This window comes from Bufo gargarizans, unplaced genomic scaffold, assembly GCF_014858855.1.
Source record: "Bufo gargarizans isolate SCDJY-AF-19 unplaced genomic scaffold, ASM1485885v1 original_scaffold_1260_pilon, whole genome shotgun sequence".
NCBI lineage: Eukaryota > Metazoa > Chordata > Amphibia > Anura > Bufonidae > Bufo > Bufo gargarizans.
The window spans coordinates 245,038-258,216 of NW_025334288.1; the positions used below are offsets into that span (position 1 = coordinate 245,038).

The 13,179-nt window shown below is 47.3% G+C and overlaps 1 protein-coding gene across 1 annotated transcript in view; it reads left to right on the forward strand.

The window, feature by feature from the left end:
- Positions 1-13,179, forward strand: part of LOC122923145 (vacuolar protein sorting-associated protein 8 homolog) — a 110,360-nt gene that overhangs the window by 49,362 nt on the left and 47,819 nt on the right. Inside the window, exons 17-19 of the mRNA XM_044273870.1 lie at positions 9,610-9,684; positions 9,933-9,968; positions 11,685-11,775. Coding sequence (XP_044129805.1) covers positions 9,610-9,684; positions 9,933-9,968; positions 11,685-11,775 — 202 coding nt within the window. The remainder of the gene's footprint in view (positions 1-9,609; positions 9,685-9,932; positions 9,969-11,684; positions 11,776-13,179) is intronic.

Here is a 13,179-nt window from a genome sequence, read left to right on the forward strand (position 1 = left end):
CTTTCATGGGGGGGGGGGGATTCTAAAGATCCTAGTCCAATTTTGTCTGAAGGGGTAGTCATATCTGCCCTATATCCTGATCTTGAGGCTAAGGTGTTGGAGGCCCAAGAGGATGCATCGGACGAATTCTCCTGCAGAGAAATTGTTTGTTCCTTCAGACTTGCATCACAAGGTATTTGAGGAACATCACTGTACTTCTGGATCTCTTCTTCCGCTACCCATCCCGTCCAGACCTTGGACACATTTGTCCATGGACTTTATCACAGATTTTCCGAATTCTTCGGGAAAAAACGTGATCCTGGTGGTAGTTGATCGGTTTAGCAAAATGGCACATTTTATAGCATTGCCTGCTGTACCTAATGCCAAAACTCTTGGACAGGTGTTTGTCGATAACATCGTGAAACTACGTGGCACTCCCTCTGAAGTGGTGTCTGATTGGGTGACTCAGTTTGTCTCTGCGTTCTGTACTCGACTGGGGATACAATTGTCCTTTTCTTCGGCTTTTCATTCTCAGTCGAACAGACACACGGAGCGCACCAATCAGAATCTGGAGACTTACTTGAGATGTTTTGGAGAACCAGGAGGAGTGGTCTTCATTCTTGTCGTTAGCTGAGTTTGCCATTAATAACCGTAGACAGGAGTCCACTGATAATTTGCAATTTTTTGGAGCATATGGATTCCATCTGCAGTTTAGCACATTTTCTGGTTCTCAAACTTCCGGCATTCCTGAGGAGGAACGATTTTCCTCCTCTTTGTCTTTGATTTGGCGGAAAATTCAAAATAACCTGAAAAGGATGGGCAACTGGTATAAGCATGTGGCTGACAAGAGACCCATGAATGGTTCTGGACATGAGAGTGGGTGATTCTGTGTGGCTGTCCACAAGAAACATTAAGCTTAAGGTACCTTCTTGGAAGTTGGGCCCAAGATTTATTGGTCCATATAAGATCACTGCCATTGTTAACACTGTAGCCTTCCGTCTTGAACTTCCTCAGGCTTTGAAAATTCATAACGTATTTCATAAGTTGTTGTTGAAGAAATGTGTTGAGCCGTCCTCCTTGCCTTCCGCTCCTGTCATGGTGGACGGTAATTAGAATTTCAAATCGGCAGGATTATGGACTCCCGAGTTCTCTGTAGATCCCTCCAGTATATTGTCCACGGGAACGGTTACGGGCCAGAGGAGAGGTTGTGGGTTCCAGCGGCCGATGTGAAGGCCTTTCACAGAGCCCATCCTGATAAGGTCGGTCCTGGGTGCCCAGAGGTCACCCGTAGAAGGGGTGGGGGGGGGTACTGATTTCTCTTGATTCAGTGTTGATAGGGTTAATGACCACTTCCCTTGTCTCAGCTGTTGCTCAGTGGTCATCAATTCTACCCTTTATAGTCTGATCCCACCCTTCTGATCGTTTGGTTTCTGGATCTCGGCTGAATTCCTGCTTTCAATTTACCCGGAGTTAAGTGTCTTTCCTTTTTGTATTGTGTTTATTTCCCTGTCTTTTGGTACCAGACCTGCGGCACACTGTTGTTCCTTCAGCCAAACTCTGTGGCCCAATAACTTTCTTCAGGGCTTTCTTGGGTGAGCCTGGCTAAGGTTCCTGTGGATGAACAGTCCTACTATCAGGGTCTTTTCATTCTGTTAGCTGTGAGGACTCAGGTTGGGATTTTATTAGGTGGTGACCTTCCCCTTTCCCTAGTTTGCAGGCCTAATACCTTCTCCCTCCCTCTTGTGTTTGGTGTGGAGTTCCCCTCCCACACCATGCCATGACAGTGACATAATGGGGAGGTGGCAGCAGCAGCATGAGGAGACCACAGAGTGGACCATTTACATAGTGTGGAGGTGGCAGCAGCATGAGGAAGCCACAGAGTGGCCCAGTGACATAGTGTTGAGTTAGCAGCTGCATGAGGAGGCCACAGACTGGCAAGGTGACATAGTGTGGAGGTGGCAGCAGAAGCAGCATGAGGAGGCCACAGAGTGGCCCAGTGACATAGTATGGAGGTAGCAGCAGCATGAGGAGGCCACAGAGTTGCACAATGACATAGTGTAGAGGTGGCAGCAGCATCAGGAGACCACAGAGTGACCCAGTAGCAGAGTGGGGACGTGGGTGGCAATAACAGTACCTGCTGATGATGGTGGGTGTAAGAAGTAGCACTTGGCATCAGATGTGTGGCATCAGGTGGGTGACAGTATCAGAATAGTAGCTGAGGCAGGTAGCCAGAAGAAACAGGTCTCTTTTGTCAAGGTTTGGGTGAGGCAGCATGGATGATTTAATCTGATTCCTCAGGCATTGGTGGGTGGAAATCCTGGCTGATCCACGCCTGATTCATCTTGACAAAGGTCAGTCTCTCCACATTTTGGGTGGACAGGCGAGTTCTCCTTGCGATAACTTTGGCCACCACCGCACTAAACACCCACTCTGATGCCACACTACTGGCCGGGCAGGACAGCTTTTCCAGGGCAAACTCGGCCAGTTGCGGCCACAAATCCAGTTTAGTTGCCCAGTAGTCAGGCGGATTATCAATGTGGGGTGGCAGGGTGCTGTCCAAGCATGCCACCACCTGCTGGTTCAGGTTCTGCTCCATATCTAGCTGCTGCTGCTGCTAGAGAGTCGTTTCTTCAGTAGGCGGGTAAAGAAAGATGCTCATCAGCGACTCTAGACTCAAGTTGCTGCTGATGGAGCTGGTACTGCTCCTACCCCCCACCCTGTCACAGCAGCCATGGCAGTGGAACGTGGCAGTGGAACGTGAGCGCAGAGGGCCCCCCGGTCAAACCTGCGAGAGGATGGACGATGGTGCAGAAAGGCAGTGGCCAACTGACTATATAGGATGTCTTGATAATAGTTTAGTTTGTCCTCCCTCTCAGCGGGTGTAAAAAAAAAAAAAAAAAAAAAAAATTGGGACCGGTAGTGAGGGTCTAACATGGTGGAGAGCCAGTAGTCATTCGGCTGTCGCTACGCAAGCAACTGAGCATGCATCAGTCCATTTGCGCAAGTGACTCGGAGGGACTCCCTGCCTCCATCTCCACTGCATACTGCCACGGTGTGTCTGGGTCCTCTGCCTCCTCTTCCTCATCATCTTTCCTCCGGCTGCTCCTCCTCTCCTGTCACCTGCTTGTGCTCCAATGTCCTCCTCCTCCAGTTCAGCCCCCACAGGGCTCATGTGGCCATGAGATGTAGGCGCCACGTCTCCAGTCCCCTGACCAGCCAGATTTACCAGCATCTTTTCCAGGACATGTATCAGTGGAATGGAGTTGTTTTATCCCGTAGTCCTGGTGACTGACAAATAAAGTGGCCTCCTCAAAGGGCATGAGCAAACGGCAGGTGTCACGCATGAGCTTCCACTGGTAAAACATCGAAGTTACACAGGGGAGTACCTCTGTCCGCCTGTTTAATCAAGAAATCGTTTATGGCCTTTGTTCGTATAGTCGGTCCAACATATGGAGGGTGGAATTCCAACGGGTGGAAACGTTGCATATCAGCCTATGTTGGAGGATGCCGTTCTGCCGCTGCAGCTCAAGGAGGGTGTGCTTTGCGGTGTGCATGCAAAGGTTCCTGGCCATTTTTAGGATGTCTTGCAGATGTATGGAAGACTTCAGAAAACACTTGACAACCAGATTGAACATGTGCGCCATGCAGGGCGCATGGCTCATCCCTCCTTGATGCAGCGCCGACACCATGTTCTTCCCGTTGTTGGTCACCATGGTTCTGATTTTGTGGTCGCGGAGAAAGCCAGGATTCGATTTCTTGATTAAGGACGCGGAGCAGTCCCCCCCTCCCCTGTGTGACTTTGTTTGCCCAGGCAAACTAGGTGCAGAACAGTGTGATACTGCCGTGCCCTGCACATGTGGTATGCTGGTGGGGCACTGTGAATTGTCCCTGCAGTGGAGGCTGAGGACACAGTGGAGGATGAGGTGGAGGACATTGTCGCAGGACCAACGGCGTGAGAACGTGGAGGCGGATGCGGCATCACCTGGCCAAGTTGCTGGTGTGGCAGGGCAGGAACCAAATTTACCCAGTGGGCCGTAAAGGACCTATATTGTCCTTGACCGTAGTTACAGGTCGACACTTGTACTTTGACAGACACCGACAGGCTTAAGGACTGGACCATCTTCTATTCTACATATTTGTGCAGGGCTGGTACTGCCTTTTTGGCAAAGAAGTGATGGCTTGGGACTCTCCACCTCTGCTCGACACAAGCCATCAGTTCTCTGAAAGGTGCAGAGTCCACCACAGGGACTGCAGCACCAGCAACTTGGCCAGGAGCACGTTCAGCTTCTGCACCGTTGGATGAGTGCACGCATACGGTTGTCTCTTGGAAATCGCCTCCGTGATCGATTGATGACGGAATGACTGACGAGGAGTAGGAGGGCGAGGAGCAGGAGCATCAGTACTGGTAGATGATAGGAAGGACAGACAGCTCCCTTCGGCTGAGGTTGGTGGAGCCTTGACTACCTGAAATTGGGTGCGTACCGCTGGGTGGTGCTGCGGCAGGCTGGACCACCTCATTGGAGTCACGGTTCTTCCAGGCCACTTTATGGTGACGCTGCATATGTTGACGCAGGGCAGTGATGCCAACATTGGCACCCTGGCCACGCTTTACCTTCTGCCCACAGATTCTGCAAATGGCCATGTTCACCTCCTCCAGCGGTGAAAATCTGCCACACTGCAGAGTAGGTGATTTTATCCCCAACACTCCTCACTGACTGACTGCTACCACTGCCTCCGTGACCACTACTTTCTGGGCAGGTAGGCTCCTTCGAAGCTGGTGGTATACCCCAGGCACCTTTGGCTCCCAACTTCTCATTGCTGACTCCCGGCCACGCTACCAACTTGCTGGCTCTAACGCTGCCTTACAAGCAGGCTGTGACCCTCTTCTCCCGATGATGAAGCCCTTTTCTTTCACCTGGCTCCCAATTGCGATCAGCTACATCATCATCGAGTACTATCTGCACGTCACTGATATCCTCCTCAACGGTCTCTGAGCCAGGAGCCTGACCGCTTGCAACACCAGCTCCCACTCCAATCGCCACTCTTCACTCATCACTACTTGCGAGGAAGCGGCGGATGTCTCTTCTTGCTCTTGGCTGGGCAGTAGCTGCTGACTGTCCTCTAATAGCTCGTCCTCGCTGTATAGTGGAGCTGAGCCCACAGCATATAATACTTCTCTGGCTGAGGGAACAGAAAACAACAGAGACAGGTTGAGGACAGGTGAGGGCACAATGCCTGCTCCCGGGCCATGCCAACTAAGGGTTGTGTCTGATGAACCCACCTTCTCTTGGCTGGGGGTGTCTGATGTCACTTGTGATGAAGTAGATTACTGAATCAACCATTCAAGAACTGCTGGGTTGCTTGGTCAAGACATGACCGCTAGATGACACTGGGAGCTCAGGCCTCTCGAAGTGACCCCTGCTGCCACGCCCGCTTACTCTGCTGCGACCTATGCCTGCGCCAGAAACATTTAGGCCTCTGCCCCTCCCTTGTGCAGGGCCTCTCTCTTTTCTGACATACTGTTAGATTAAATAAAAATGAAATTAATACACTGCAAAAAAAGCTTTAGAACATATAACTGCACCGCTGAACGGCAAATAAGCCCTTATTTTTTTCCACTACTACACCCCAAAAATGGCTTTAGAACATATAACTGCACCGCTAAATGGCAAAAAATACTTTTTTTCCCACTAATTAGGGCTGCAGTAAACGATTATTTGATTATTTTTTGCGATTAATCTAATAAGAAAAACCTTCTTAAAATAACCTATTGCTTTATAAAAATGTCCCTCTTTCCCAGTGCCTCCTATGCCATCCACCATGTCCCCCACTCCCCCAGTGCCATCTGATCAGCAGCCCCTCCATACCATGTCCCCCAGTGCCCCCATAATGGCACTGCCATCAGCCACTCTATCCAGATTGCCATGATGTCCCCCTTCCCCAGCGCCTCCTATGCCATCCACCATGTCCCCTAGGGACAGGCATTTATCATATCTACTGGCAGGGTCACAGTAGGTGACGGTGAGGGCTTAGCCACCGAGAGGTGGGGTCGCCCCTTTCGGGGTGAGTGCTCCGCCTTTAGGCAGGGGTAGCTCTTAGGGATACATCAGGGAAAAATTCCCCCCTTTCCTGACCTCACTTCTCGTATGCCAAGTATCCTAGCCCTCGGTCTCCAAACTGTAGGTTGTTGCATCTTTGTTTACTTGGATGGTATTATCCAAAATCAGGCTCTGCCTTCTCTATTTTGGCACATTGTTATCATATCTTCTATATGTTGTGGGGTATTATTTTAATGTCTAGATGTAAAAGTTAAGTTTTATATGAAAAGTCATTCTCTTCTGTGATAGGCAGCAGCCCCTCTATGCCATGTCCCCCAGTGCCCCCATTATGGCACTGCCATCAGCCCCTCCATCCAGATTGCCATGATGTCCCCTTCCCCAGTGCCTCCAGGCCATGCACCATGTCCCCCACTCCCCCAGTGTCATCAGATCAGCAGCCCCTCCATGCCATGTCCCCCAGTGCCCCCATGATGGTACTGCCATCATCCCTTCCATGCTATCCAGATTGCCATTATGTCCCCCTTCCACAGTGCCTCCTATGTCCCTCAGTGCCATCAGATCATCAGCAGACCCTCCATGCCATGTTCCCCAGTGCCCCCATGATGGCACTGCCATCAGCCCCTCCATCCAGATTGCCATGATGTCCCCCTTCCCCAGTGCCTCAATGCCATCTACATCTACCATGTCCCCCACTCCCCCAGATCAGCGCCTCCATGTGCCAAATCACAGGTGCCCCCATTAACCCCTCTCCCCCCCGCCAATAACGTTATATATATATATATATATATATATATATATATATATATATATACATGCCAAATCATAGGTGCCCCTATTAACCCCTCTTCCCCCCGCCAATAACGTTATATATACATACCAAATCACAGGTGCCCCCATTGACCCCTCTCCCCCCACCAATAACGTTATACACTCACCTAAAGAATTATTAGGAACACCTGTTCTATTTCTCATTAATGCGATTATCTAGTCAACCAATCACATGGCAGTTGCTTCAATGCATATAGGGTTGTGGTCCTGGTCAAGACAATCTCCTGAACTCCAAACTGAATGTCAGAATGGGAAAGAAAGGTGGGCTACAACATCAGAAGACCCCACCGGGTACCACTCATCTCCACTACAAATAGGAAAAAGAGGCTACAATTTGCACAAGCTCACCAAAATTGGACTGTTGAAGACTGGAAAAATGTTGCCTGGTCTGATGAGTCTCGATTTCTGTTGAGACATTCAAATGGTAGAGTCCGAATTTGGCGTAAACAGAATGAGAACATGTATCCATCATGCCTTGTTACCACTGTGCAGGCTGGTGGTGGTGGTGGTGTAATGGTGTGGGGGATGTTTTCTGGGCACACTTTAGGCCCCTTAGTGCCAATTGGGCATCGTTTAAATGCCACGGGCTACCTGAGCATTGTTTCTGACCATGTCCATCCCTTCATAACCACCATGTACCCATCCTCTGATGGCTACTTCCAGCAGGATAATGCACCATGTCACAAAGCTCGAATCATTTCAAATTGGTTTCTTGAACATGACAATGAGTTCACTGTACTAAAATGACCCCCACAGTCACCAGATCTCAACCCAATAGAGCATCTTTGGGATGTGGTGGAGCGGGAGCTTCGTGCCCTGGATGTGCATCCCTCAAATCTCCATCAACTGCAAGATGCTATCCTATCGATATGGGCCAACATTTCTAAAGAAGGGTATCAGCACCTTGTTGAATCAATGCCACGTAGAATTAAGACAGTTCTGAAGGCAAAAGGGGGTCCAACACCGTATTAGTATGGTGTTCCTAATAATTCTTTAGGTGAGTGCACATGCCAAATCACAGGTGCCCCCCCCCCCCCCCGCCAATAACTTTATACATGCCAAATCACAGGTGCCCCAATTTCCCCATGCCAAATCACAGGTGTCACCATTTCCCCCCCCCCCCCCCCCCCCCCCCGCCCCGCCTCTGCTAACTTTATACTTACCTTTCAGTGCAGAGTGCACCGACACTTGGAGTCCGCAGGAGACGCGTCTTCATCCCAGCATGCACTGGGGACCTGACATCACACACAGTGTCAGCCAGCGCGCTGACGATATGTGAATGCAAGGTCCTGCAGCGTGGTGCCGACGGGAGGACACGGAGCGGTGAGTGAGAAGCTTCATGTCACTCGCGCTCCGTGGTCATGTGCTTTAAATGAATCCTCGATGCAGAAAAACTGGATTGAGGATTTTTTTGCCTCGATTACATCGATTAATCATTTCAGCCCTACCACTAATACACCCCAAAAAAAGGCTGTAGTTATCTCACTTCACCCGGCTAATAAGCCCCTTTTCCCCCCCACCACTAATACACTCCAAAAACGGCTTTAGAACATATAACTGCACAAGGGCTAATAAGACGTAGAAGTAATTCCTAGTAATACACCCTAGGATGGGGCAACCCTTTTAATGGATGTGCCAAAAACCGCGGAGCAGTTTACTTATCCTAAAGATAGTGTAAAAGTAGGCTTTCTAGCCCTGCACCAGATGATGGACCATTTTCTCTGACTTTATATCGACTATTGGTTGCTTACTTTAAGGCAAAATTTTATGCCCGAATTGTGGCACAATGTTGGAACAAAAGTCCCATATTAGGCCCACCTCCTTTACATTAATCCACACCCATTTCCTGGTAACCCACTCCCCTTTTAGGGTCCATTCACACGTCCGTAGTATACTGCGGATCCGTAATACACCCGGCCGGCACCCCCATAGAACTGCCTATTCTTGTCCGCTATTGTTAACAAGAATAGGACATGTTCTATCTTTTTCCGGAGCCGCGGACCGGAAGATCTGGGGCGCGCTCCGGAAATGCGGATGCGGACAGCACACTGTGTGCGGTCAGCATCCATTCCTGCCCCATTGAGAATGAATGCGGAACGGGTGCGGACCCAATTTGCGGAATGGATGCAGATCCATTCTACGAACGTGTGAATGGACCCTTATGGATTAAGCACAGAAACTTTTTTTTAAATCTAGATGCGTCAAGTTGTGCCACTTTTTTAGCCCAAAATCTAGGTGCATACACGTTAGTAAATGTGGGCCTGTATGTTTGATATCTGTTGAGATCTGCACTTTAGATGCATGCAAATAAACCTCAGAACTTATTTGAATGTGCACAATCTGATGTGTACCAGCTCTGCATTTGTTCTTGGGCAGTGTCTGACATTGTAGCTCTGCAGAATTTTCTACAGAGCCCCCAGCATGGCCGGACCTGATTCCCGCTGCTGGCCGCCAATGACTGGCTGCAGCAGTGATGTGTAACATAATGACGCATGGATGACACATCACCTCTGCAGCCAGTCATTGGTTGCAGTGCCATGTGCTTGGAGACCCAAGACCTGCAGCATCCTAGGGGGAGAGATGGACCTGGAACCCAGGGGCAGGGATAGGTAAGTAGGATTCCCACCGTGGGTCCAACCATGGGGGAAGGTCTGCAGAAAAGGTCCCCAGGGGTGAAAACCCCTTTAACATAGGTCTTCCCATGAGAACAAATAACTGGTAATGTTCTGTTTCTCTCTTGCAGGCGTTAGTAGGGGAGAAAGCTTGTTACCAGTCGATCAGCAATTGTGGTGGGCAGATATTCTACTTGGGAACAAAGGTATGTATATGTACCATGCCTCTCTGCAATGGGTGGAAAGTATTTCCATCGTGTACCTCGTTATGTTTGTTCTGTGCTGATGTGAGTTATACGTTGTTTGCTTTTTATGCTCCTCTTACTGTTGCTTTAAGAAGCCCATTTCCTGCCTATTGCTCTTTCCTCTGTCTGTATCATTCTCTCTCTCATCAAATCTGTCTGACTTCCTTGTTTCTACTCATAATCTCGCTGTTTTTCTCTGCTTTCCACAGTCGGTGCACGCTATGATGCTGAGGAACTGGCGAGAGGTAAAATCCAAGCTTTTAACATCCTACATTTCACGTGAACTTCCATTATATACTTTTCGTCCTCGTATATGACATGAGCACACCAGTGTGGTGTATTGCTCAAAGAATGGACCTGCCTAAAACATGTTTTATAGGTCTTTTTTTCCCATGTACTATTATAGTATACGACTGAAGTGGTTGAGAAAATATACAGTTAAAGTTGTTGGCCCCTTTATGGTTATTTTCAGTAAAATGCTGTATGCAGCATTACAAGACAGTCACTAATATGCAGTGACCCCTCAAGTTACTCTATTAATTGGTTCCGGGACAGCAAAACTATTTTAACTTGAGTCCATAACTCTGTGGAATACCTGTAATTGGTTCCAAAGCTTCAAAATATCTCCCCAAGATAAGAAAAATAAGAAGATAACTTAGGGAGACAATGCGAGTCCTTGCATATATCAGTCAGGAGAAGATGCTGGAAGCTGTAAATCACTATTTTATGATGAGGACAGGTGCTTGACACACAATGTACCAGGACAATAAAACGGAGTCATACTCACCTGACACTCAAAGGAGCAGCTCAATCTGGTACAGACAGTACAGGAGATGTACTACCGCAATGTACTGTAAAAAGGAGATATTACGCAACTGATACAGGTGTTTTACCAGAGAAATGCCCATGGTGATTGGTTGGGTTTGAGGCCTTGTATGTTGAGTCTAGTTTTCTAGAGAGACCTTAGTAGGTTCTTAATATTGTATCCTGAGACCATTGTATCTTGAGGGATGACTGAATTGATATTAGTAGTTTAGCGCCAACAAGTTTTGTTGTAAAATGCTGCAGCTGCTGCCCCTTTACCAGGACAGTCTTCTCCACCTTCCTCTGATCTTAAGCATGGCTCCTGATGGGGGGGCAGTTGACTCAATATGTCTCTATCAGCCGCTACTATTGAAAAACACTTCTCATTGGAAACTGGCGCATTCACACCATTACTAATATACTGGTATACGTGCTTCATTGCTGACTTCTTTCTTTGTAAAGGTCTATGGCCACTAACCCATTTTTAGTGCGGTCATCTCCGAGGTGCTGTAGTCCTAAACATGGCTGCTGATGGAGGGCATGTGACATCCTTCAGCAGCCTCCATTGAAATGCACTGTGCATGGCAGTGCGCCAGTTTCATGCTGCCGTCAGCGAGGGCAGCATAAAATTGATGGCAGGTTCCCTTTAAGGGAATGGGAGCTGAGCTGCAGTGTGCCAGCACGATCACTACGCAATGGACAGAACCTTCTTCTTCTGACTCTGTCCCCTGACTTGCTGCTGATGCCAAGACCCACATGTCTGCCCCCCGCACCAATCTTATCTTGATGAACTTTCAAGAGGACAAGTCATCAATAGCTAGAGGGTGTAAAATCCCTTGGAATGAAGTAACTTGGTGTCTTCCTCATTACACTAAATTTGAAATACCATTGAATCCGTGTATGAAGGGTCTCTGGATAATCATTTGCAGTTGAACGCAGGATGAGAAAATTAATCAAAGCTAGTGCCACGTCAGGGGGTAGCAGATGCCAGGAGCAACTAATAACGTCAAAAAGGCCTCTGAAAAATGACAGCTGAAATTTGATTGTTTGCTGTATGCAACTTCTCCACCGTTCCACTAATTCATGTCCGTACAGATAATACTGTTCATGGAGATGAGATGTTGTGGTCACATTGGTTTTTCTATTGTTCATTTCAGAGAGTCGATCATCTGCTGAAGCAGGACTGTTACAATGAAGCCTTAGCTTTAGCGTGGTCATTCCATGAAGGAAAAGCGAAGGCGGTTGTTGGTAAGAAAAAAAAAAAGCTGTGGAGGATATGACAGCTAAAGCAGGTTTTGTGGACGCATTGTGCAGCATATTACATATTTATGAAAAAAGAGTATAGATGTGTCGCACTGGACTAACTATTGACCCAAGAGGTGCACTCAGTCGAGTGGACTCACCCAGTCCACTCAAAAGAGAAATATAATAGAACAAAAGTAACTGGGCACTCTCAGGATATCTGGACCATTTGAAATTTATTAACATATAATAGCATGAATAACTGTACTTACTGACAATGATATAAAACTGTAATTAAAATACTTGTCCACTACACCATAAAACACAATATGCAGTAGTCCAATATGGCAAATACTAAGATATAAAATACTAAAATTCGAGGAATAAAATAGAATAGTCAATAATTCGTACGAATATTCGGCAGATATTCTTATGGGAAAGTCTAATATTTAAAATTTTGGCGATAATCCAATGTCCTTTATGTACGTCCCTTTCGATATATAACAGGGATATCCGAAAATAAGCAAAGTCCCAATGCGCAATCAAAGAACAAACTCAAGCGGCGTCCCGCTAATAGCATCCACCAGCGTCCCACTGGAATAGTTACTGAGGAAGGGGTACTTCTAAACCCCGAAACGCGTCTAGCCTAGACAGGACCCTAACATTTGGACCACTTGGGAAGCTGGAGATTTGACTGGAAAGTCGCAAAGAAAGAACCATCTGTCACACGAAAGATATACTTTGAAAAGAATGTGTAAGGCCTGATTCCATGGTGAAGGCCTGAATACATGTGCCAAACAATTGCCGGTGTGCGAGTTTACTACGAGATATGGGCTGCAAACTGAGGTCCATAACTGCATCTTTGTCGACTTATCAAAGGAGACGGTAAGACCGTACGCTTTTATCCAGCAATTATTATCCAGCGATTTAAAAACTGCATTACTATTCCAGTGGGATGCTGCTGGTGGATGCTATTAGCGGGACGCCGCTTGAGTTTGTTCTTTGATTGCGCATTGGGACTTTGCTTATTTTCGGATATCCCTGTTATATATCGAAAGGGACGTACATAAAGGACATTGGATTATCGCCAAAATTTTAAATATTAGACTTTTCCATAAGAATATCTGCCGAATATTCGTACGAATTATTGACTATTCTATTTTATTCCTCGAATTTTAGTATTTTATATCTTAGTATTTGCCATATTGGACTACTGCATATTGTGTTTTATGGTGTAGTGGACAGGTATTTTAATTACAGTTTTATATCATTGTCAGTAAGTACAGTTATTCATGCTATTATATGTTAATAAATTTCAAATAGTCCAGATATCCTGAGAGTGCCCAGTTACTTTTGTTCTATTATATTACATATTTAGTCTCCTTTATTTTGTACGGTTGTTCTTTTTAT